The sequence below is a fragment of the Anabrus simplex genome, chromosome 8 (genome assembly GCF_040414725.1).
Source record: "Anabrus simplex isolate iqAnaSimp1 chromosome 8, ASM4041472v1, whole genome shotgun sequence".
Taxonomy (NCBI): Eukaryota; Metazoa; Arthropoda; class Insecta; order Orthoptera; family Tettigoniidae; genus Anabrus; species Anabrus simplex.
The window spans coordinates 211,721,682-211,748,393 of NC_090272.1; the positions used below are offsets into that span (position 1 = coordinate 211,721,682).

Here is a 26,712-nt window from a genome sequence, read left to right on the forward strand (position 1 = left end):
AATGAGTGGTGCATGAAATTGCCAAGAAAGGGTATGGTAAGCTTGTACAATTAACATTGTAAATAAAACTTTCTTAGAAACAATTTATATAACGGCTGTTTTTTTTTTTAGTTTTTTTTTTTACTTTTACTGATTTAAAAAAAATTAATTTCATACCTGTCTCCGTCTCTTATAACTAAAACGGTTGTTACATTTAAAAAACATGTCTGAAGCCGTGAGTGGCAAGACTGGACTATGGTAAACGAGCCTGTGATAAAGCGCATACTTAATCTGCGTATTTGTTGGTCCATACGAACAAAGACAAAAGCAAATAAAAGAAAAGGAAGAAATAAAAATTTTGCTCTGGAACATGGAAGTTAGGACGCTCACCACTAACACAGCGGTGCTACTATACAGATACTCGCACGCAGATTGCCAACAGGGGCCTGTTCCACGAACGATCTTTTCAACTTTTCACTTTTCAATTCTTGCAAAGTGAAAAGTCTTTGCGAATGAGTGATCCGATCGAGTTTATTCCACGAGCAAACTGTATAGGCCTCTAATACTCTGATTTTAATGCTTTACTTTTCGCGGCGAACTTGACGGTATAATTGTGGTACCGTTTAAGTTTTTATCATGGGAAAGAAAGGTTAGTATTACAAGAAGCTGTCTGTGCTGGAAGTTGTCAGGGAGAAACGTGACATCCTTTTTGACAACTTTCAAGATAACCTCTCAAATGATGACACATCAATGTTAACGAGAGTACCGTCAACACATCCACACACAGAAGGAAATTCACCCTTCATTAGAAATCTCGTCGCAATAATATGTGAATTATCAGGCCAACGTACTGTTAGGAAATATTACATTTACTATAATATCTACGACTTTGGTAACAGTTCTACAAATAATTGATTTTGATTTCCGATGCATTAGTGCTACACCGTGCAGCTGGGCACAGTTTACTAACTAATGTAAACATACAATAATTTGTTCTTTTTCGGAAAGGAATTGACTTCTTTTTGTTGCATGTTTCAATAAATGACCGATCATTTCAAGAATATAGTCAGCCTGTGTTGGGATAATACGAAATCACTCGCGAAAGTCCGTCGAAGTGAGGTTCTGAAAATTAATCTCGTCTTGTACGTTCTCTTATTGGATTCTTCATCACTGTCCTCCCTTGATGCTAACAAAAGCTCTCGTCGTAAGTTGTTTATATCACTAAACCAAGTTCTACGTCGAGAAACTAATGTGTATACTTGTTAATTAAGAGATGAAAAGTGAATCATCTCTTTGCAAGATTTATGAAAACTTTTCACTTCGTTTCTTTGCACTTTGCATTTCTGTACCAATGGAGGAACATAACAGGCTTGAAAAGTGAAAAGATTCCAAACTTTTCACTTTTCTCTTTGCAAGCTAAATCTGAAAAGTGATGGTGGAACAAAATCTGAACTGAAAAATGCAAAGTGAAAAGTTGCAAAGTTCGTTCCTGGAACAGGCCCCAGGTTTGCAGGCTTTTCAATTTAAAAGGCTATTTTCTCGTTAAATAAGGACCGGTGGCGCCAAGCCTCACACATCTGTTTATTTTTGACATAGATCATAGATCCACCTCCCTAAGTTTGAACGAAATCGGTGACCCCCATATCTGTAGCCTCGCCTTGTGAGCTATGGAAGATTCATCCTCGGAAAGCGATGTGAAGATTGTCACAGTATAACCACTGCAATACTGTTGTGACATTTTCTTCCATAGTCTTTCTGAACAATGATATACTTACATGTCTATTGTCTTGATATTTTTCTTTATTTTGTCCAGCATTTTATTGTTTGAATTTACTGAGGGGAAGAGACTTGCGCCCGGATGCACAAGTATTTCTAGCACGAGCACTACGCTTACGGTGGCCACAAGGACGAATAATAATTTAAAATATTTGCAAATGATCTAAAACGAGAGACCACAACAAATAAAGTATTGAAAAAATAAAATAAGGAATGCATTAGTAAAAGAAAAAAGTGCTGACCAAGGTAGATTTTTTTTTTAAAATTTACTTCTGCTCTAGGATTTCTTCGTGATTGCGTGTGGTATAGGATAGTATATGCAACAGAACTTAATCATCGTAATGAGAATTCCGTTTTTTTTTTTTTTTTCCCCGAAAATAGCAGAAGAATTGACGTCATTAACCAACAACTTCTGAAATATATGAAAGTTGACAACGTGCAGTCGCCCAAACAAGAATGAGCGCATGGTATTGTGTAAGTCCATCGAAGGTGCACTTTTCTCAGAAACAATTGAACATATGCATAATCATGTTACTTGTCGGTATCCACAGAGTTCGTGTCTACGTGAGGTGTGAATTATATTCTGATCTTAATCCGTTTACCCTCCAGGATTGGTTTTCCCATCGGACTCAGCGAGGGATCCCACATCTACCGCCTCAACGGCATTATCCTGGAGCCGGAGACTTTGGGTCGGGATACAACTGGAGAGGAGGACCTCGCCCAGGCGGCCTCACCTGTTATGCTGAACAGGGGCCTTGTGGGGATGGGAAGATTGCAAGGGATAGACAAGGAAGAGGGAAGGAAGCGGCCTTGGCCTTAAGTTCGGTACCATCCCGGCATTTGCCTACAGGAAAAGTGGCAAACCACGGAAAACCATTTCGAGAATGGTTGAGGTGGGAATCGAGCCCCCTCTACTCAGTTGACCTCCCGAGGCTGAGTGGACACCGTTATTATATTCTGATAATAATTAAATTAAGTCTGATAAAATATTAAATGCGAGGAGTACGCAATACCATGCGCTCATTCTTCTTTGCGAGGGAGGGGAGCGTACGACTATAAATTAGAATTAATTCCGCAGAATGTGATGTTTATGAAGTAGTATTCTTCTTTACAATCTAAATATTGATGCTGACATATGTCACGGAGCGAGATTGACTGAGTTAAAGCTCGAGAAAAATGTGGTTCATGCAGAAATTCTCATAGACTCAACTTCAGGAACAACGTGTTTTATTCCAAGAAAAGGTTTGTGAAGTCTGATATGGATGGAAATAGATCTTCTGGATCCATGTGGTCTTTCGCAAGTTCCGTCGGACGTCTCTGTTTGAGATATATATATAATGGGCATTTCGTAATATTTGTTATACTTGTGTACAATTTATATATAAGGTGGAAAGCGTAACTTTTTTAAATATGTAAATTTCAATTTAAATTCGAAAAGTCTTGCATACTAGTAGTGAATAGATCCTTCCACATACGATTGGCATCAGAAAATGCACCCGGCTGTAAAACTTGGCTACACTCTTACAAAGTTCCGACTGGGGGTAATTGAGAAAAGGCCTGGAAGAAGGAGATATTATATTATGCAATTCTAGAGAAAGCTTGTGTTTAAATATTAAGAGCAAATATGTTTGACTGTTCCGAGGAATCATGGTACCAGAGATAGGTTCTTCTTCCCTCGACTGGCAGAATGTGAATAGATGATTGTGTGTTGTTTCTTTGTTAAAGGTAATTAACAGGGGTCATTTGAGACTGTGATTTTTTAAATAGTTTGGATCATCATTTACCAGAAGAAAAATGCAAATATGTTATTTGGTTGAGCAAATTTTGTAAGGAATTTAGCCTTTACTGGTGACAGTTTTGGCAAACACAAGTTTCATTCTGATATATCTTGGAAATTGAGAAGTGCAACGAGTATATATCCCAGTGGAAGAATATTGGTGGTGTAGAAAAACTAACGTAGTGAGTTCGTAGTTTCATCGACGGTCTGTAAGGATTTACAGGCCAAAATATTCTTACATAGTTCTGTTTTTCAGAGTTCAGCTCCTTGTCTGAACCGGCGAATTTTAAGTATGGTTAATTGCTCTGGCTCGGGGTCTGGGTATGTGTTCGTCTCAGTACACATCTCATCTACATACAGTATTACCAACCACCCCAAAAACACGCAATAGTGAATACAGCCTATACATAGGGTTGACGTCAACGAGAGCATTCGGCCGTAAAAATGGGCCGAATCCGTACAGACCACCTGCCCTAAGAAATAGGGAAAAAGGCCAAGAAGAATGGGTGTGACAGCTTGTTAGACACTAAATATTTACAGTAACTGACATAAATTAATATCAATTTGTTAAACATGCTTTCTAATTGCTCATGATCTTAATACATCCCAGGTGTCGGAATTTTGTCGCGCAGTTCTTTAACGTAGTAGAAATCAACTTAATTGTCTCATTTAAGTACCCTTACAATTCAGCTTATAGTCTAATCCGCTGACTTGGGAGCGGGGCAACGATTTCTTGAGACTTATCGTTGTGTTAACGGACAAAAGGGCAGAGTTATCAGCCTCAAAGATCGACTGCGCTGCTTAGAACAGCAAGAGACAAAAAAGAAAGAAGAGAGGAGAGAATCATATGAAGGTAAACTGTTAAACCAGTAGACATTGCTGCAAACAAAAACTTTTTTCTTCATTCATGCACTTTACCTACTAAACACTTAAATGTACTGATGCACAGTACTTTAATAACAGCCCTTCCACCATAGAGAATGAGAAGTCTCTTGATTATTTTCACCATGTTGGTTAATCCTGTCCGTATTGATAATTTCTATAGAACTCTTTCCCGCCTTGTCAATACTTTACATATTTTATTATATCTAATTACTAATTACCGTACATGTTTCGAGAGCTAACTACTCTCTTCTTCAGCGGTGCCAAAACATCTTTGGACCTGGTACATTGGTACAAATATACTTATCAACAGAACAATTATATATAAATCTTGAAATTGTTAAAATATTTCTTTGTGTTTCAACTTTTTATTAGAGACTTTAAAATAGAAATGTTCAAATTATAAATGAATAAAATCTATTAAATTAGTCACTGTATGCTTTTTAAATCTGCTCTGCTCTTGGAACTTACGTCCTTATTTACATCTAAAAAAGAAATAAAATGTTTCTTTGTGTCTAAATTTACATTTACTTTGTCATTTAATAAAACACTTGAAATAGAACAATTTTCGATTCGTAAATAAAAAAGATTAAAAAAACACCTATTGAGTTAGTCACGATGTTGAATTCAAAATATTTTTTTCTCTCTTGAAAATTTCTCCTTTCTTAAGTCCTAAGAGAGAAAAACGTATTTAAATTTCTAATCTGTAATTCCATTACCTTATTTATTCCAATAACTGTCCCTTAACTTATTGCTATATTTCAAATGGCATAACACTGGTCTGAACCAAACAATATGTCCTCGCTTGCTGTCAGTGACCTTGTGGATAAATTTAGTTGAAACTGAAGTAAAAATAAATTCCCCAGTCATCTGAGTTGTAGTCTTTTTCCTTAAAATGTCTCTAAAGTTGGTTTGTTGGTTGTTTATTTTAAAGGAATTGGACGGTTAAAATGACTAGCATGGTCGGACGGGATTAAAAAGAGGAAATTCCGATTTATATGAGAGTTCTCAGAAATATAGCAGTAAGTTAAGGGACAATTATTGGAATAAATAAGGTAATGGAGTTACGGATTAAAAATATAAATATAATGTTTTTCTTTTTTAGGACTTAAGAAAGGAGAAATTTTCAAGAAGAGAGCAAAAAAAAATTGAAGTTCAACATAGTGACTAACGTAATAGGTTTTATTTATTTATTTATTTATTTATTTATTTATTTATTTACGAATCGAAAATGATTCGATTTCAAGCGTTTTATTATGACAAAGTAAATGTAAATTTAGATACAAAGAAACATTTTATTTCTTTTTTTAGATGTAAATAAGGACGTAAATTAGAGATTTTATTCATTTATGATTTGAAAATTTATATTTTAATGTCTGTAATAAATGCCATAGTAAGTAAGTAAAAGTTGAAACACAGAGAAATATTTTAACAATTTCAAGATCTATATATAATTGTTCTATTGATAAGTATATTTGTACCAATGTACAAAGTCCAAAGATTACTGATGTTTTGGCACCGCTGAAGAAGAGAGTAGTTAGCTCTCGAAACATGTACGGTAATCAGGTATAATAAAATATGTAAAGTATTGACAAGGCGGGAAAAAGTTCTATAGAAATTTGAAGTCTCTCTTAAAGCGCTCCGTAAATACAGACTGAACTCAATCCCTCAGCGATGAGTTCGAGTTAAAAACGTCAAATGTGATTATTGTTTTAAGAGGAAGTTCAACTGGGAAACCATCCTCTATTAAGACTAAACAGAGGGGAAAAGAATGGCAGGGCCCCGACACTTCGAAAAATGAAGCTATCGGCCAAAGAAATGGATTGTGTTATCAGGTGCATATGATGTCATGGCAGTCACATCACATGGAGTTCATATTAATAGAAAATATTTTCTTTAACATTAGGTTTATCAAAAGACTGTATACAACAAACGTTGTTTCCGTTCCTTTATGCCATGTACGTATTTTTCATTCGACGGATCATGACGCAGATGATTACGAAAAATTGAAATTTTTTAGCCCAAATTCCGTGGGACATGTCGTGCATGTCATGTCAAGGTGGGAAACGGGAAAAACTAAAGAGCCATTTTACTCTTTTCGTTAGGACAGATATTAAGGGAGGTATCATCAGTGTCAGAGCGCCACGCAGTGGTCAGATACAATGTGCAACCGGAGAACCATGGAGAATTTCGCACAACTTCGGTTCAGAACAGTGCCGTACAGTAAATTCGGAAATCGACCATTGTCTCTACTTTGTTGAGATTCGTCATATTTCATGTTACTGCCACGCGCTTTCGTACGAAAATATCATTTTTTAACATGTCGCATTAAACGTGTGAATAGAGCCATGATACTTCGTATAAATTTCTGAAGGAAACATGTAATCCACTGCAAATTCCCGTGCGAAGAACGGGTACAAATGCTAGTACATTTACTATTGACAATGAATTACGTAAAACATTTAAACAAATACCTTTTAAAAACGAAAAGGAAAAGAATACCAAAACTAAGGAAGAAAATGTGATATATCCTCGTGCAACACCATCCATTATTCGAGAATAATAGTTTTTTTTTTAAATTTATTAGTTCACAGAATGTTAAGTTACATCAGAAGTGATGCTACGTGCTCTGTATGAAACTTCAAAATACTGCTTGCATAGATAAACTTACATAATTATAATTATTACTCTATGGCGATTTATTAATTCCATAATTGTCATGCATAATTAATTCTATTTTAATCAACATTACAAATTCTGCTATATTACTCTTTAAACTGTCTTAATCTATTATTTGCATACACTAACATTTAATAATCTGATCTGCTACCGTCTAAATCAATCGAATTTAAGTAAACAACAAATCCTTTCCTAAAAAAAGGTCATTAATTTAACTTCGACAAATGTCCACTTTCCGTACGTATTTGCCATTCGATTCTTTAATAATTGTCTTTTCTTTTCGTTTTTCCATAATAATAATAATACATGATCAACTGTTTGATCCTCTATTCCACTTGTACATAAAGGACTCGCTTCAATTTTAAATCGATACAAATATGTGCAGGCATTTTCACTTGACGCCATCTGGCTGTCCGCTCGTCAATTTCGACAATCCGTTTCACTCTAAGCCTACTAGATGGCATGGTAAACCGAATCTCTTTCGAACGTCTGCGGCTAAATTTTAATGAATTTTGTTGGGTGACTACCACATCGGTTACCAATAATAATTTACATGCCGATATCAAACGGCGTGGAGTGTTGAATGGTGTTTTATGCCCTTCAAAAATTACGCTTCCTCTGTCGGGCTTCGAACCCGCAATCTGGGGATCCCGAGGCACACACTCTACCACGGATCCACAGAGGAAGCTGCAATACTGGTCATTCGAAAACGGAGCTATTAGTTTTGTTTTTTATCCTTTGATTGTATTATATTTCACGAAGCCTCTTTAGATTAACTTAACTGGTTGAATTTGAGTGACATGACTTTGGTTCAGGTATTCTTTGAAATATCGTTGTTTTTCTTTTGTATTCGTATCAGATATGTGAAATAAGATGTACTCTAATGATTAAAGTTCTTATTGATAAATAAAATGAAATGGAGTCAGATAATTAATCCTACGACTTCTATTTTTTTTAACAACTGGTGACCACCAACGTGATAGAATACGTGTGTATTTTAATCCAGCTGTCCTGTCCAAGGAGGGAAGGAAAGGGGAGTGCGGTGTTGAAAGTGAAGTATTCATAAAAGACAGAAAGTGGAACCACTTAACCAAGTTCGAACGCCTGTTCGGTAATGTGCTGCAAATAATGAAATGGCATATAGTTGGATCTGGCAACAGAAATAACCTGAGAACCGTAACTTACTTAAGGCGAATGTTTCTAGGTTAGAAGCTTTAATGGCAAAGACGTGTGGGATGTAAAAATAATAGATCATTTATTAGACAGAGGTTGAGATGGCCAAATTATATCAGCAGAGACACAATACCAAGAAGTACTATGCCGATTTTGAGGTTATTATCAGAAGAAATGAAGTTATTTCAAGTAGTGATGCAATTACCTCATCCATAAGAGAAGTTGATGTGTTAGAAGGAATGATATTGGCTAATATCGAGATAACTTTCAAATTGCCTAAAGTGGAATTAAAGATGGAGCTCTCAAAGTGTGGTTAGGATTTTGGTCTCTGTCTCTGTTTCAAAAGATCCAGGAAGATAATACCTTACATGAGAGTGATAAGTTTCAGTAATTAGTACAATCCATGGAAGAGGATACTGAACCACATCGGATTGTTGATAGTTACCCACAGACAGCAGACAATATTATTCCCAAGCCATGAAGCCTTTGACAATGTTGTGAGATGGAAGGCAGGCTATGGTAGGATGATAAACGAAGTTAAGTCAGGTTGAGAGTTTCACTAATAGGAAAATTCCTCTCAGTTTTAATTACTGCGTTGATGGAGTGAAAGTTCTTTTTGGGAATACTGTAAGTACCTAGGTGTTAATATATGGGAAGATTTTCATTGGGGTGTTCACATAAATGGGATTTTAAATAAAGGGTACAGACTCTGCACATGGTTATGAAGGTATTTAGGGGTTGTAGTAAGGCTGTATAAGACCCCCAACTAGAGTATGGTTCCATTGTATGGGACCCTCGCCAGGATTACTTGATTCAAGAACTGGGGAAAAAAAAAAAAAACAAAGAAATGGAACTCTATTTATTCTGGGTGATTTCCAACAAAAGAGTAGCGTTACGGAAATGTTGCAAAGTTTGGGCTGGGAAGACTTGAGAGAAAGGAGACGAGCTGCTCCACTCAGTGGTATGTTCTGAGCTGTCAATGGAGAGATGGCGTGAAATGACATTAGTAGACGAATAGGTTTGAGTTGTGTTTTTTAGAGTTGGAAAGATCGCAATATGAAATATAAATTCGGAATTCAAGAGGACAAATTGGAGTAAATATTCGTTTGTAGAAAGAGGTGTTAGGAATTGGTATAGTTTACTAAGGGAGATGTTCAATAAATTTCCAAATTCTTTGCAGTTAATTAAGAAAAGACAAGCTAAACAATAGTTAGCAAATCTGCCACCTGGATGACTGCCCTAAATGCAGATCAGGGTGGGTGGTTGATTGATTGATTGAAATACTAGCACCACGAAGGGCGTGAAAATGAAAGACTCCCTAAGCCTCTTAAAGCTGATACCGTCGGGGTCGGAAAAGGAAGGTCGGATAGGAATGATGAAAGCGAAGAGCATGGCACAAGTGGAAACAGTGCCAGACTCAGGTGGGGGAACCGTGGATGACAACCGCCGCTCCCAAGTTTAGAGCCCCTGGTCACCCTTTTAGTCGCCTCTTACGACAGGTAGTGGATACCTTGAGTGTTATTCTACCGCCGCCACCCACAGAGGGTTGTAGAAAATAAGTAGGTGAGAGTTTTCATGCATACATAGATGGTGATGAGGCTCAATACTTAAGTTTAGCTATCGTTGCGCAGTTTATTGGCAATCAAAGAACTCGGAGGAGTAGCATTGTTCAACACGTGTTGCTCATGTATATTAGCTGCCGTTGGGCACATCGTTATATGAAAAGTCGGATTGATGTTTGCTGCGCTATAATGGCACGTCTTCTCTTACAATACATGACAATACGTACTGAACAGGAATAATTACAAAGGCTGACGAGCTTTTTCTATTATTTAGGAAATTTCTACTGTGCTGTATTACGCGATATAAATAATTACTATCTTTCTAATGTATATTTCATGGTATTTAGACTTCAGAAATTTCGCAGTTGTTTACTAAATGTGCTTAATATGGGTTTACATACTACTGTACATACACAGTTCAAAAAAATTAGGGGAACATGTTTTCTAACGTCTGGTATGTGAACGTTAATATAGTAGACGGGGTTCCAATGGTTGTACAGCATACCTTGAGACCTTAGCTACTCAGAGTATGTCAAATCGAAGTTGTACTCCATCTGTAGGCGTAGCCACGCATTAAACTGTCAGGTGACCCCTCAAAACAAAGTGAATAGCGGTGCGTCTGTGTGTCGTGAGGTACAAGACTATGGTGGTTATTTGAGCACGTTGTACCCCAACCAACACATCCCATGAGACATCTTAACTAGGTTCAGTTCGCAAGGACCGTCACTTTGATCCGTGTTCCTGTAGATCTCAGTGTATCTCCATCAGTTATTCACCGCTTATGGAATCGCTACAGTGAGACAGGCCAGTTCACAAGGAGGGTTGGACAAGGTCGTGGACGCATGACAACCCCACAGGATGACCTATATCTGACCATCTGTGCGTTGGCGCGTCGTTCAGCAACTGCAACAAGACCTCAGGAGGGTCACTGGAGTCACGATGTCTGACCAGACAGTAAGGAACACGTTAAGAGAAGTGTCCTTACGACCCAGACGTCCTGTTCGAGTGCCCCGTTTAACGCAACAACATCGCGCAGCTCGCCTTCTGTTTGCCTGTACCCACGTCAACTGGCAACATCGCCATTGAGAACTGTGTTGATCACAGACGTGTCCAGATTTCCCCCGACACAGCGTGATGGACATCAACGTGTATGCAGACCCCGTGGTGAGCAGTACATGCCAGATGTTGTCCAGGAAGGCGACCGATTCGGACATTGTTCTGTGATGGTGTGGGTTGGCATTAGTATTGATGGCCGTAGGTATCTTGTCGTCGTCCGTGGTAATCTTACCGCTGCGGGGTACCTCGAGCAGATACTGCTACAGCATGTGTTGGTTGCTGCATACGGTGTTGGCCCTGAATTCGTACTCATGCACGACAATACCAGGGCTCTCGTAGCGCGCATCACGAGAGCTGTGATATAGGATAGGTGGAAAGGAGAGCGCGCACATCTCAAACAGTGTCATGTTGATCAGTTTTATGGGCTTCGGGCATTATAGGTTACCGCATTTATCGCTTCTGCTTCGAAATGGAGAAAACGTTAACGGAAACACGCAGTAGTGTGGGAAGGAATTTCGCCGACACCGAAGAAAGCACGGCAAGTCAGGTCGAACGTGAAAGTATCGTTGACGGTCTTTTTTTTGACATCAGCAGTCAGTTCCTATCTGACGGTCAAACAGTGAAGCGCTGGTATTATCTCGAAGTCTTGATGTTTGAAAGAAAATGCCAGGAGAAAAAGGCCGTGCTTGAAGAGAAAACAACTTCTGGAACCTCCTCCATGACAATGCGTCAGCTCACGCATCGCTGTTGATTTATGTATTTGAAGAAATCTGTGATTCCACATCCACCCTATTAACCTGGCCGAGCCCCGGCAGACTTTGTCCTATTTATTCTCTAAACTAAAATTCACTTGAAAAGGACCATGATTTCTGTCGGTTGTTGAGGTTAGACTGGAATTGCAGGTGGAACCGTCCATATTCCTCCATATTGCGTACCAGGATGGAAGCGGAAACAGCTTTGGAGCGTTGTATGGATTGGTCCATACTTCATTTTTTGAAGAGACTTCGTATATTAATGTATGGAAGTCGAAGTGTAGCAATGTATAAAGGTAGATATAAACTTAAAAATGGACACAAATTAATAAGTAACATACAGGCATGTTAGAAACTTAAAACTCTATACTAGAGAACCTGATTCCTAGAAAAATCCAGTATCCCCCAGAACTCTCCAAGGTAGCATATGTATGCAAGCATAAGCATTTTTTTTTTTTCCACCAAAGCGATGAGCTATAGTTTCCGAGGGCTTAACACTTTCCTGGAAGTCCAAATTAATTATTGACGTCAAATCACGCAAGAAGGTGCTGGATATTTCCTTAATATATCGCTTTTTAGTATCAAAATGAAAGTCGAAATGAAGCGATGTATTAAGGCAACTATAAAAAATGAAAATAGGCATGAATGTATGAGACGCATCCTGGAAACTTAAAACTAGCTACCCTCAAGATATATAGAAAAGCTGCAACGTCCCAATTTCTCCGAGGGAGGTGAGCTGCAGAATTCGAAATTGGGGTCAGGAACAAAATATATATAAGCATACGGAATACCCTATGGGGAAATTCCTTTCTCAGAGTTAAGTACATTGAAAAGCAGGTGTGTGTGAAAAAATACGTGTATTGACACTTACATTAATACAAACACTAATGTTAATTACATGTATAGGAAATAAATATTGTACACACATATTGTACTGAATTTATTTTGGCCCATTAATGTGCGGAAAGCGTTGACCCTGGTTCGCCTGTTTATTAATGTTATTAAGTAACACGGTTCACTCTGTTCGGAGAATACAGTATATTTATGTACTTAAAACTGAATGCCACAGGTGCAGCAAAGCGCACGGGTACCGCTAGTAACAAATGCATGCTTCGGCACTAAAATCACGAATCTGATAGCCTATTTACAATTTTAATTTTTTCCCCTTCAAAATAGTTGAGATGTAACATGTAACTGAATTACACCTATGTAAGTTGTTACTTCCATGTGCATTAATGCCTAATGCGGTTTGTCTGTTTCAGTTGGGAAGACGTCGCTTATCACGAGGTTTATGTACGATAGCTTCGACAACACATACCAGGTTTGTTAATTTTACTTTCATATGAAACCTACTACATTATCGTGACTTCTCATTTCTTTGCAGAAGTATGACTTTAAAGGAGTTTGCCTTTCTTTTTCTTTAGTGACGGGAAACTTCCTCCTGACCAGAGCGTGACAAGCGTTTCATAATCTTGTCACAGACAATTTTAAGTTTTGATAAATCAAAGTCCGTAAGTGATTATCAGTGTTCTCGCCTCAGAGATACGCAGGGCCTATTAACTTAAAGGAAATAATTAAATCGTCCGCCCTCTAATTAGTATGACCATCTGGATTCGAAATACAATCAGGTTACAATTTCAATAGAATTTACAAACATCAAAAAATGGAAATTTATAATTGCTAATTCTGTGTATGAGATTTGGTTAAATTTCACAACTGTTTATTTTTTCGGTAGTATTGCAATGCAAACTGCCGAGGGAGAGGAAAGGAACCGGTTTCCTGGCTTCAGAACTTCGAGCCCTTTGGACAGGATCTGCTTAAATCTATATTTTTAAATAAATTCGGATTTCTATTCATGTGCTTGTAAATTGTTCCAAATCTGAATGTAAAACAAGTTGTTTTCATTCCAAACTACATAGATATATTTAATAACTTTTTTCAATTTTCATTCTACGACCCTGTTTCGATCAAAGAAAGCTCCTCGAGACTTCTCTGTTTGCAACAAGCCCTTAGTTTTCTGCTTCAACGCCGGTATGGATTGTTAGCAACTGGTGTTCAAGTATGCGGTAACGTATATACAGTAAAATAAAAAGGAAAAAATAAAACTAGACAATCTTTACTATCAAAGATTAACTTGATAGTTTTGACTCAGTTGATATAGGTCTATTGCATAACCTCATGTTTGGTACCTTTTAAGTATCTATGTATTTCTATTTATCAGTTTGACGTTATATCTACCTATTTCTTGTGGATCTTTGTGTCTACCAGAAATGTGTATGAGAGTTATTCTTTACTGTGATCAGTGTGGAAGTGCTCAGCTATAATTATCACTTCAAATAAATGAAAACTGATTTTAAGAGTTTTGTTACGGTATAATTTACCCAGTCATTAGACACCTCAGGCGGTCATTTCTTGTAGTTTCGTACAAAATAATTCTTGAACATAACAATCACTGGCTGTCGAAAATCTCATAGAATTGACATTCTCGCCCTCATTGGTAGCTCGGATCGTGAGGTTATCTTTTGACAGAATTGGCGAAAATTTGTAATTGAACGCGAAACTAGCTGCATTGAATACTATAAAGCTATAAAGGCTGACAGACTTTTGTGACTTTAAATCTTGGATTGCGGAAGGCCGAGATTTACCTAATCCACTCTGTAAATTTCGTGTATTCACAGGGATACGAACCGCGGTCGGCGTGATGAGAAGCCAGTGGCGAAGTCATTGTACTAACATGCTCAGCGCGATGGTATGCGCAGTACATGCAAGTTTTCTGTAATGTAAACCACTTTTCTTTAAGCTGATTGCAGTCCATTGATTTGTTTTCTGGAAGGTATGCTGGTGCAGGGGCTCTATGATCTAGCTGTATTTTGGGGTCAACTTCGCTGTAGTTCTGTGCAAAATAATTCCTGTGAGGTAATGGGAAGCGAATTAGTAGGCTTAGCTCCGAAACAGACTATATCACCGCCACCTGAACTTGTAGATGTGCGTTCTAGGGATATTTGCGCTCGAGCAGTTCCGGTGATTTGGGAGTTGGAGTGGTTATATTACCGAACCTCCCAACAAGTTGAGGGTAATTAAAAAGATAGCTTTGGTGTGGCGATCATTTTCCTGATCTTCAAAGAGGGAGGGTGGTAAAGATCCACTATATTATAACAGGGAAGTAAAGGGACTAAGAAGGAGGTGCAGGTTGGAAAGAAATAGAGTTAGAAATGGCTGTGGAAGTAAGGAGAAATTGAAGGAACTTACTAGGAAATTGAATTTAGCAAAGAAGTCAGCTAAGGATAACATGATGGCAAGCATAATTGGTGGCCACACTAATTTTAGTGAAAAATGGAAGAGTATGTATAGGTACTTTAAGGTAGAAACAGATTCCAAGAATGACATTCCAGGAATAATTAATGAACAAGGGGAGTGTGTATGCGATGACCTTTAAGGGCAGAAGTATTCAGTCAGCAGTATGTAAAGATTGTTGGTTACAAGGATAATGTCCAGATAGAGGAGGTGACTAATACTAAAGAAGTATTAAAATATACCTATGACAGCAATGACATTTACAGTAAGATACAAAAGTTGAAAAATAGAAAAGCTGCTGGAATTGATAAGGTTCCGGGGGATATACTAAAGACAATGGGTTGGGATATAGTACCATATCTGAAGTACTTGTTTGATTTTTGTTTGCATGAAGGAACTTTACCAAATGAATGGAGAGTTGCTATAGTAGCCCCTGTATATAAAGGAAAGGGTGATAGGCATAAAGCTGAAAATTACAGGCCAGTCAGTTTGACATGCATTGTATGTAAGCTTTGGGAAAGCATTCTTTCTGATTATATAAGACATGTTTGCAAAATTAATAATTGGTTTGACAGAAGGCAGTTTGGGTTTAGGAAATGTTATTCCACTGAAGCCCAACTTGTAGGATTCCAGCAAGATATAGCAGATATCCTGGATTCAGGAGGTCAGTTGGACTGTATTGCGATTGACTTATCTAAGGCATTTGATAGGGTAGATCATGGGGAACTACTGGCAAAAATGAGTGCAATTGGACTTGACAAAAGAGTGACTGAATGGGTGGCTCTGTTTCTAGAAAATAGAACTCAGAGAATTAGAGTAGGTAAAGCTTTATCTGTCCCTGTAAAAATTAAGAGGGGAGTTCCTCAAGGCAGTATTATTGGACCTTTATGTTTTCTTATATATATATATATATATCGATATGTGTAAAGAAGTGGAATCAGAGATAAGGCTTTTCGCAGATGATGTTATTCTGTACAGAGTAATAAATAAGTTACAAGATTGTGAGCAACTGCAAAATGACCTCGATAATGTTGTGAGATGGACAGTAGGCAATGGTATGATGATAAATGGGGGATAAAAGTCAGGTTGTGAGTTTCACAGATAGGAAAAGTCCTCTGTTTTAATTACTGCGTTGATGGGGTGAAAGTTCCCTGTGGGGATCATTGTAAATACCTAGGTATAAATATAAGGAAAGATCTTCATTGGGGTAATCACATAAATATGATTGTAAATAAAGGGTACAGATCTCTGCCCATGGTTATGAGAGTATTTAGGGGTTGTAGTAAGGATGTAAAGGAGAGAGCATATTTGTCTCTGGTGAGACCTCAACTTGAGTATGGTTCCAGTGTATGGGACCCTTACCACAATTACTTGATTCAGGAACTGGAAAAGTCCAAAGAAAAGCAGCTCGATTTGTTCTGGGTGATTTCCGACAAAAGAGTAGCGTTACAAAAATGTTGCAAAGTTTGGGCTGGGCAGACTTGGTAGAAAGGAGACGAGCTGCTCGACTAAGTGGTATGTTCCGAGCTGTCAGTGGAGAGATGGCGTGGGAGGACATCAGTAGACGAATAAGTTTGGATGGTGTCTTTAAAAGTAGGAAAGATCACAATATGAAGATAAAGTTGGAATTCAAGGGGACAAATTGGGGCAAATATTCGTTTATAGGAAGGGGAGTTAGGGATTGGAATAACTTACCAAGGGAGATGTTCAATAAATTTCCAGGTTCTTTGCAATCATTTAAGAAAAGGCTAGGAAAACAACAGATAGGGAATCTGCCACCTGGGTGACTGCCCTAAATGCAGATCAGTAGTGATTGATTGTTCTACTTTTCCGCTAATTCAGAATGGATCATGGAACATTCTATACACCCTGCGAGAGAACAACTCTCCAATCCCCAGGATGTGCATGCGGAGCAGATTTCATCGTGGCCCACTTCCTGATAGTGTTAACCTGGCTCATCTAAGACTAACACCTGCTGGATCTCAGTCGATAACGAGTAGTGTTGATCTCATTATTCGCTGTTATATGGAGAGTGAGGTGATATTGCTCAGGCAAAGTGGTACAATCTGGTTTGACGTGTTTTTCTTCTATAGCAACGTTAAAATGTCATTTTTTCCTCAGTCCCAAATTTATCAATTTAACTTCATTTTGGCACTTTTTTCTTTTCATATTTTAAGACACACTGAAGTCCGACTCTTTGGCTGAATGGTCAACGTCGATGCCTTCGGCTCAGAGGGTATCGGGTCTGATTTCCGTCCGGTTCGGGGAATTTAACCGCGTCTGGTTAATTCCTCTAACTCGGGAACTGGCTGTTTGACCCAGTACACTTATCGTCATACATACGTACGTAGATACACGCACACCACACCATCAAACCAATCAGTCGTAATCAGTCACCTTTGATCTGCATTTGGGGCTGTCGCCCAGGTAATAATTTATGATTTCGTGTGGCTATTTCTAGCCGGACCGAGCTCGATACCTGCAGTCGCTTAAGTGCGGCCAGTATCCAGTATTCGGGAGATAGTAGGTTCGAACCCCACTGTCGGCAGCCCTGAAAATGGTTTTCCGTCGTTTCCCATTTTTACACCAGGCAAATGCTGGGGCTGTACCTTAATTTAAGGCCACGGCCGGTCCTTCCCACTCTTAACCCTTTCCTGTCCCATCGTCGCCATAAGACCTACCTGTGTCGGTGCGACGTAAAGCAAATAGCAAAAAAAAAAAAAAAAAAAAAAAAAAATTCTAGTCGGGTGCAGCACTTGTAAGGCAGACCCTCCGATGAGGGTGGGCGGCATCTGCCATGTGCTGGTAACTGCGTGTTATTGTGGTTGAGGATAGTGTTACGTGTGGTGTGTGAGTTGCAGGGATGTTGAGGGCAGCACAAACACCCTGCCCCCGAGCCATTGGAATGAACCAGTGAAGGTTAAAATCCCCGAGCCTCTGAACCGAAGGCCAGTACGCTTACCATTCAGCCAACGAGTCGCCCAGGTGGCAGACCCTAACAGTTGTTTACCTAGTCTGTTCTTAAATAATTTCAAAGAAGTTGGAAATTTATTAAACATTTCCCTTTATAAAGTATTTTATTCCCTAATACCTATAAACGAATATTTGGTCCAATTTGACCTCTTGAATTCCAACTTTATTTTCATTGTATTATCTTTTCTACTCTGAAAACTCCACTCAAGTTTATTCATATACTAACGTAATTCCAAGCCATGGAATTCGCGTAATGGAGCGACTCGTCTCCTTACTTCCGAGTCTTCTCATCCCAAAGTTTGCAACATTTTCGTAACACTACTATTTTGTCAGAAATCACCCAGAGCATATCGTGCTGATTTCCTTTGGATTTTTTTTTTTTTTTCCAGTTCTTGTATAAAGTAATCCTGGTGATGGTCCCATATACTGGAACCATTGGTTAGTTTCTTACAAGAGATGTATATGCCCTCTCCTTTACATCCTTACAATCCCTAAATGCCCTCATAACCATATGAAGAAATCTGTAACTCTTATTTACAATTCCATCTATATGATTACCCCAATGAAGATTTTTTCCTTATATTAACACCTACATGATCCACCACAGAAACACACAATAGTGAATCCCTCCACGTACAGTATGTTTGATGTCAGTAAGTTTAGTCTGCCGAAAAACGGGCCAAACCCACGTGTATGACACAGTTCGCGTTCGCGACCCCACCAGGGTGTGGATAAAGTGACAAGACAATCTGATAGTACCATCCTTTTGTCCCGTGAAACAGTCATATCCGTCACATTAATGACTTATATTTTATGCCGACAACAGTATCTATTGAATATAGAAATGTGTATAGTTTTGATCGCTCAATTACCGGGCGAGTTGGCCGTGCGGGTAGGGGCGCGCAGGTGTGAGCTTGCATCCGGGAGATAGTGGGTTCGAATCCCACTGTCGGCAGCCCTGAAGATGGTTTTACGTGTTTTCCCATTTTCACACCAGGCAAATGCTGGGCCTGTACCTTAAGGCCACGGCCGCTTCCTTCCCACTCCTAGCCTTTTCCTATCCCATCGTCGCCATAAGACTTATCTGTGTCGGTGCGACGTAAAGCCACTAGCAAAAAAAAAAAAAAAAGAAATATCGCTCAATTAAGGCTGACTTCTTTATCAAACCTGTATTTCCCCCAAGTTTGTATTGTTTCTCGCGTATGTTTTTTTTTTTTTTACCATAAATGTGTTCTTTTCCAGGCTGAGTAGCTCAGACGGTAGAGCGCTGATCTGAACTCAAGCTGGTGGGTTAAATCCCGGCTCATTTCGATTATATTTTAAGTGTTCAAAGACGCCAGTCTTGTGTTCGTAGATTTGCCGCCACGTAAAAACTCGTGGGACAAAATTCCGGCTCTTCTCCGTGAAAGTACTCGTAGTTAGCGGGAGGTAAAAGCCAGAAAACATCAAATGTAATCTTTCTTTCATCAGCGCCTGTTACTGGAATTATCAACAACTTGGTAATCGCCCACCTCTTGGCTGTAGCTTTGTTGAACTTCACGACCGCCGAACAAGCATTTCTCACATGATTATGTATAAATCAATATTCGTGACCTTGACACACCATATCCCTCTCTATTTTATAGTATACTGTATTTGTCACCAGTATTTCACAGTGGGTGGGGGTGGGAGAGATAGAATGCGTCTACGTTTTCTCACGCCTGTCGTTATAAGCGACTAAATGATGAAGCTTCAGGGAATTTTAGCTTGGGAGCGTATCTGAATTTGGCATGTGTTTATGCCAGGCTATTCACTCCTGTTATTGGTCAACTCTTGTTCTCTTCCGACCCTGACTAGCTACGTAGGAATGACTGGAAACCAGCTAGCAGATCAGGCTGCAAAATAAGCTGTGTTACTTCCATGAATGTGCCTGCTAGGGTTATTATTTTGTAGTCTTCTACGCCGCACCGTCTGGAGAGTCATAGTAGCTAGCTATCCAAACTCCAGACAAACTTACGGAAATTAAGACAGCTGCGGTTTGGCGGTCCTCTCCCAGCCTTCATGGAAAGAGTTCGTAGGTTTGTGCAGGTTGAGCAAACGCCGTAGATCTACGCTTAGTGTGTTCACAGTGATGCCGATTTCACTGTGACCCACTTCCTCATAGAGCCCCTGGATCTCTCTGGCTGAAGACGAAACCTCGACCTGTTGGAAACACTCGGAATTCATACTAGCCGATGATGAAAATGCTGTTGATCGCGCCATTCGTTTTGTGTGAAAGTGGACTACTCGGGTAAATATAAATTTCAAGTGGTCTGTCACTTAGGGAACTTAAGTCCCCTTTTTACTAGTGAAGTGTCCATTTAAGCTTTTAAAATCATTCATGCATTTTTTTAAACATTAGTTTAATAAGAGGATGGTTGTGCAGTTATACTTCCGCTTAAAACAATTATCTTTAACAGTATTATGTTTCTGAAGCTTAGACAATCTTTCAGTTTCACATCTTCCATTGCCTTCTACTCCGGTTGGATAACAAACACAAATACTTAAGAAAGATTACTGAAATTAATCTCGCAGACACACACGTGTGTACCTTTTCCAATTTGATCACTGCAAATTTCATACGAAAATAGAGACTTAAACCCCAGGTCCTTGGGATTGAAGAGTGGCATATAACCGCGAGTCAGTGACCCGATATCGTCAGCAATTGTTCAGCTGTTTCAGATTCATTTGAAACCATATTCGTCATTAAAGAGGTGTAAAAGGTACTTCAGAAAATTGTATCTCCGACCATACGTTCGTTTTAGCAAACTAGAGCCTATTCACTAATCAAACAAGTGCAATTACTGATAAGTGATATAGAGGAGAGGTTTTTGTACATAATGTCTGGACCTTTAAAATGTTTCTATCATACTTCGTTCTTATCTGGATTAGGTATACCAAGTCGAGAATAGGTACAATGAAAGTGTCTGTGTAGACATCAAGAGCTAACGAAGCTCAGGATTTAAGTTTACGAATAGTCAGGTTGTACATGATACTACGTGTTATGTTACTTACTTGGCATGCAGCGGCGGAGCAGTATTTGAGAAATAGCTCAAAACCTAGGATAGTTAAAAGAGAATGGTTATTTCATTGTACTTCTCCTTTAAACATTATTCACCAGCAATGCGCAATACTTTAAGCCATACGAGTTTCCGTGACTCGGTAAAAATAATGTTGAATGTAATTGGTTTAGCTTAATGGCTCACCACTGTTCATAATCGAAAATTGTTTTAGAATGTCCCATTATGCATGCTATTGATACGTTCTCAGTTCATTCAGCATGTCAATAGTAGAGATGGGCTAAAGCGTGATGTTTCGTTCACTGGTGAAGCAGGGAGAGTCGTTTTCAATCACTGTAATGTTAGTCGGTGATCAAGTGACTAAAGGAGTTTTCCAGTTACCACTGACATCGACAGTGATTTCTCACTGTGCAGATTCTGTTACCTCTTGTGTAGTAATCAGGTGTTTTGAAGTTCTAGTGAATTTAAGATCAATGGATGTGTGGGTGTCTTCATAATAACGAAGGGATAAGATTGTAGGTGCAATAAAAGTGGCCAGGAAATAATTTTTCCAGAGTGGGATGACCCTTCATTTATAAATTTAGAAAATATTTGTTGTAGTTGAAAGCTGACCATATACAGTAAACTATATTATACCGTAGTAAAACTTACCCATTGAGAATACGAGTGTTTGCGGATTTTTGCAATATTTTACGTAAAATAAATCGAACTTTTATTTAGCAGCTTATCTAATAAAAGTAATTGATAAAAAGCGGTTGAAAAGAATAATACTAGACCTTAATGATCATCTCACTCTTTATACATTTCACCATTGGTATGGTTTAACTACAGCAGTAAGTAGTAGTAGTATTCATTTAGAATTTTAACCTGAATTCAGTTATTATTAAACAACTGGTAGAAGAGAGCACAATCAGAAAATGCTGAATAGTGACGGAGAATTGTTTCATGATGCAGTGAGTCAGTCACCTCTCGATCACGGTTTCACCAGGTAATGAACAACAGTATCACTGGAGTGATCGTGATTTTCTAGTCACCGGTGAGAAATCACTGTTAGTGATTTTTTTCTTCCATTTCTAGTCAGGAATATTCCTGGAATTCTGCTGTCCACTTAATTCCCACAATGAACACTCGCTTTATTCGAGATGGCAGTACATATGACGCTGATGAGAATACAAGTAGCCATATGAATAATACACAAAATAATTGTGTAAGTAAGAATTTCTTAGCTGAACTTTTTCTTGCCGTGTTTTTTTCGCTATTGAGCGCATGCACCCTGTTCTGTCTCGAGAGTTTGATGCTTAACATACTTTACAATGCACAGCCTAGCCACGTGAGTATAGTGCTACAGACTTTTGCGAAAACATTGGCTACCCCACACTGCACTGCACTGCACTACACAACGTTAAACTACACTTTACAAGATTTTTTTTAAGTAACAAAAATATTCTGTTATACACTTCTATACACTTGGTCTCGCGCAAACACCAATAACGCACACGGCCACTTAACTAATCAGTAATGTCCGAGCCATTCGCGAGAAAATGTGTGATTAGTACAGTACTTTTGCAGAGGCTGCTCTAGTTCGGTACTGGCAACAGTTCTCTCGTCTTCTGCATTCTCCTAGTTGCTGTAACGAATTTCGTTATTAACATGAATTTGTTTGAATAAATATAGCATGGCAGTCTTTCTTACCTTTTCCCAAATATTTGTGGATTGTACTATATTGGATGTGAATTAAGCCCGTTTTACGGCCGGATTCCCTTCCTGGCCCAAAAGCTATATTAAAGGATTTATTCACTATTACATATGTTTGTGGTGATCATTAATAAGAGCGGGAAAAATATAATCCTTTTTACACATTATTATACGAAACTAATTTGTACATATTCTGACTTGAAGGGGTATGCATTTCAGTCGCAACTAACGCTCTATCCCTCAGCTCAATACACCATGTGTCAAGCTCTCGAGGATAATGAATAGTGTAATATTGTGAGCTACGAACATTTATTCACAACATTAGCCTTCCAACATCTTCTAGATGTAGTGGTTTTGAAACTCGTATGAAGTATGCTAAGGCTACTTTAGACATATCAGGTCTACTAACTTTCCTCTAAATGTTCCATTTCGACCGACCATGAAATATTTTCTATGACTCAGAGGTATTTAATTTGCGTCCCCACTGTAACACAGTTTCTACCGCTATGAATCTGTATATTTCTTCCTTCTACTTCTCTTTTCGTTGTGACTCGCCTGGGATCAGTTTCGAATTTATGGTGAGAGCCTTAACCTTATAAGATTTCCTTGTAGACGATGTTATATAATATACTATTTTTATTTTATTTTTGCAAGACCCATGCAACTGTGACTGTTAGCTCACTCATTTCTCCCCATGCGATTTTTAAACTATTAATGCGCCGTCGGTAAGACGACGATAACTTAACCATTGGCGCAAATTATAAGTTACCGATATTTTATATGAATAAAATTTGGGTTAATAAACAAATGATTTTGATAAGGATTGAGTCATTAATCTCAAAATGCAGTTTCTAATTGTAAGATTTGTTAAACTGCAAACGATAATACGAGTATAAAACTCTTAGTGAGGGCTACCTTTCACAAACTGGTATGTACCATCGCGGACTATTTTCTTTTTTAGATCATCTTATGTCAACAAATTCTTCCACCCTTCTGTGGGTGGGAACGGTTAAATACATCCACGGTATCCCCTGCCTGTCGTAAGAGGAGACTAAAAGGAGACCCAGGAGCTTTCATCTGGGGAGCATCAATTGGCGACCATGGGTCCTCTAGTTGAATCTGGTGTTTCTTCCACTTACTTGTCGGGCTCCTTGCCTTCATTTTAAAAATCTGAACTCCCTTGGTCAATCTTCTTTTTCGACCGAGACAATATTAGACTTGCGAGGCCTAGAGAGTCTTTCATTTTACATCCTTCGTGGTCCTTCGCCTTTTGCAGATACCTTCATTCTTCGAATATTCGGACCTCTTCCGTTTTCCTTATGATCACTACCCCCTGTGGGTGGGATCACAGACGAAGAATACACGCACGGTATCCCCTGCCTGTCGTAAGAGGAGACTAAAAGGGGTGACCAAGGGATGATTGACTCAGAACCATGAAACTACTTGTGATTAGTACCATCACGCGGGGAACACCATGGTCACCACCTTCCGATCAGTGTTAATAGATTACGATTGCCTATTTGTGCTTCTTCCCAAAACTAAAACCACAACCACCATGGATGTTCTATACAGCGATGAAAACCCCAACAAAATCCGTTCGGAGGTTCGCGAGATTAGTCCGCACAGAGACTTTCTTTTTATCAATGCATTTCGGCCTAGTGTTCTAACTCCCAGATTGATATTCTTTAGTATTGTTACGTGCCCATGCGACGGCCAGTCCTCTGGAAGTCCTATTACGTATTTCCGGAGACCTTCCAGCCGGCCCGAGGGTATGTGCCGGACTATCCTTGTGTTGTGTTTTCGTCTTGCATCTACGTGGACCTTCCGGAAAGCAAAACGAAAATATTACTTGTATGGCCCCACGAACCTACTATGCTGGCGTAGCAGGAGGAGAGGTGATACTCCCAAGTGGCGCGTCCCCAGGTGGCGGATAGCGGGGTCCTAACAGGCTTGCCGGCGGACTTGAGCGAAATAAAGTAGGTCTCGTGGAAAAAACACACACCCCTTATGGGTGGGGGTCGCAGACGAAGAATACACCCACGGTATCCCCTGCCTGTCGTAAGAGGCGACTAAAAGGGGCGACCAAGGGATGATCGAATTAGGACCATGATACTACTTGTAACTAGTACCATCACGCGGGGAACACCATGGGTCGCCTATACTTGCGAGTAGTACCACAATGTTAGGTACACAATAGGTTTGTGATTAGTAGCAACAGTGTGTGAATCAGGATGGGTTTTACAGTACCTGTGATTAGTACCACTACATGCGGAACACCACGAAGTATACTATAGTATCTGAAAATGTTTACGTGTAAGACTTTTAAACCATTTCAATATCCACACAGTTTTAAAAGTCCCTTATTTACATTGACGAGTACAGCGGTGCTAGGTTTTTGCAAAAAAAAAAAAAAAAAAAAAAAAAAAACAAGCTGCGATTTCAACATACTCCGCTCTCTGCAGAAATTTTCTCTCGGACGGTGGCGCCGCTGCTACCTTTAGTGTATTATTTACTAACTCTATGGTTTTTAGACCTAAGATGCAGAAAGTGAGGGTTTTCTGAAGTCTCTGATATTTATATATGATAGAGAAGCTTAGAGGTGTCCGGTTCTTTGGTGAATGGTCAGCATTCTGGTCTTTGGTTCAGAGGGCCCCGTGTTCAATTCCCGACCAGGCCGGAAATTTTAACTACTTATGGTTAATTCCTCTTGCTCGGGAACTGGGTATTTGTGTTCTCTCAATACACATATCGTCATCTACACACAACGCACCACTACAAACCACCATTGAAACATGCAGTAGTAATTACACCCCTCTACAGAGTGTTGGGGTCAGGTAGGGCATTCTGCTGTAAAACTGGGCCGTATTCACACACGAGCCGACCCCAAGAAAATTGCTGTAAAGACCAGGAAGACTATAAGGGTAAGAAAGGTAGGCAAATATATCAACTTCATGTGACTGGAGAATTGATCCACGATAATTTTATGTAGTAGCATATTTCCTTCACATTTTGGTCATCCTTAGATTTGCCACACGTATGGATACAGACAGCCTCCAGGTAGAAATGATTTACAAATATTTAGATGAAGGGAAACGTTTTCTCTTAACGATACTGTTTTTATCTGCACGTAAATGTCATAGTTCCTAGATAGTCTGGCAATGATTTTATCATCTAGTGATGAGCACATGTGGGAAGAGGAAAATGTCAGAAATATGTTAGTGTCAGTCTATGCAGAACGTGAAAGTCGGGGCGGATTTCGATTTGCAATTAAGCGAAAGAGATGTAATCTTGCAATTTAAGAAAATACTCTGGAAGTGTCATCTTCTTCCTGGATACTATGTTAGGTGTTCTTAACGTTATTTTGATTGTCAATTAATACACTAGTGTCCAAAAATTCAGCATAAGTTAAGAGTAAGCAGGGCAATAGGAAATAGACCGCAAATCGCACGACATATGCTCCTACCAACCTTACGTGTTCGCTCTGTATAGCGAAGGTGTATTCCCTGCTTTGACTAGTGGCGTAACCGCAAGGTAAACACAGCTAGTGCCTGCGCCCCATATACCCTCAGTCGTGTTTGCCCTGTTATAGTGTGCGGAGTGTAGCCTCGTGGTGAACGTGACGACATAATGTCACAACGGCGGCATTTAGACCCCGTTTTGCAGGGTAAAATACTCGGCCGCCTGGAAGCAGGCTAGACACAAACCGAAGTCGCCGTGTCCTTGAATGTGCCATAAAGTGTCATCTCCAGGCTTTGGAGACTATTTCGAGTCACAGGAGATGGTTTCGTTTTTGGGCAATTTGTTTTACGTCGCTCTGACACAGATAGGTCTTATGGCGAACTGGAGATGTTAGTCATAGTCCAGTACCAGGTCGACCAAGGGTAACCACCCCACAGGAGGACTGATATCTGGTCTTAACTGCCCGACGAAATCGGAGTGCACCTGCAAGACAGTTGTCGGCGGAGCTTGCAACCGTCTCAGAGGTTGTCGTTTCCCGGCAAACTGTGTACCGGAGGCTCAGAACAGCAGGGCTGTTGGCCCGACGTCCAGCGGTGTGCGTTCCGCTCGCTCCAGCA

At 39.3% G+C, this 26,712-nt stretch overlaps 1 protein-coding gene across 4 annotated transcripts in view; it reads left to right on the top strand.

Moving 5' to 3' along the window:
* Positions 1-26,712, top strand: part of LOC136878990 (ras-related protein Rab6) — a 159,718-nt gene that overhangs the window by 18,537 nt on the left and 114,469 nt on the right. For all 4 annotated transcript variants that reach the window (XM_067152655.2, XM_067152657.2, XM_067152656.2 and 1 more), the window contains exon 2: positions 12,899-12,957. In XM_067152655.2, the coding sequence (XP_067008756.1) occupies positions 12,899-12,957 (59 nt within the window). The remainder of the gene's footprint in view (positions 1-12,898; positions 12,958-26,712) is intronic.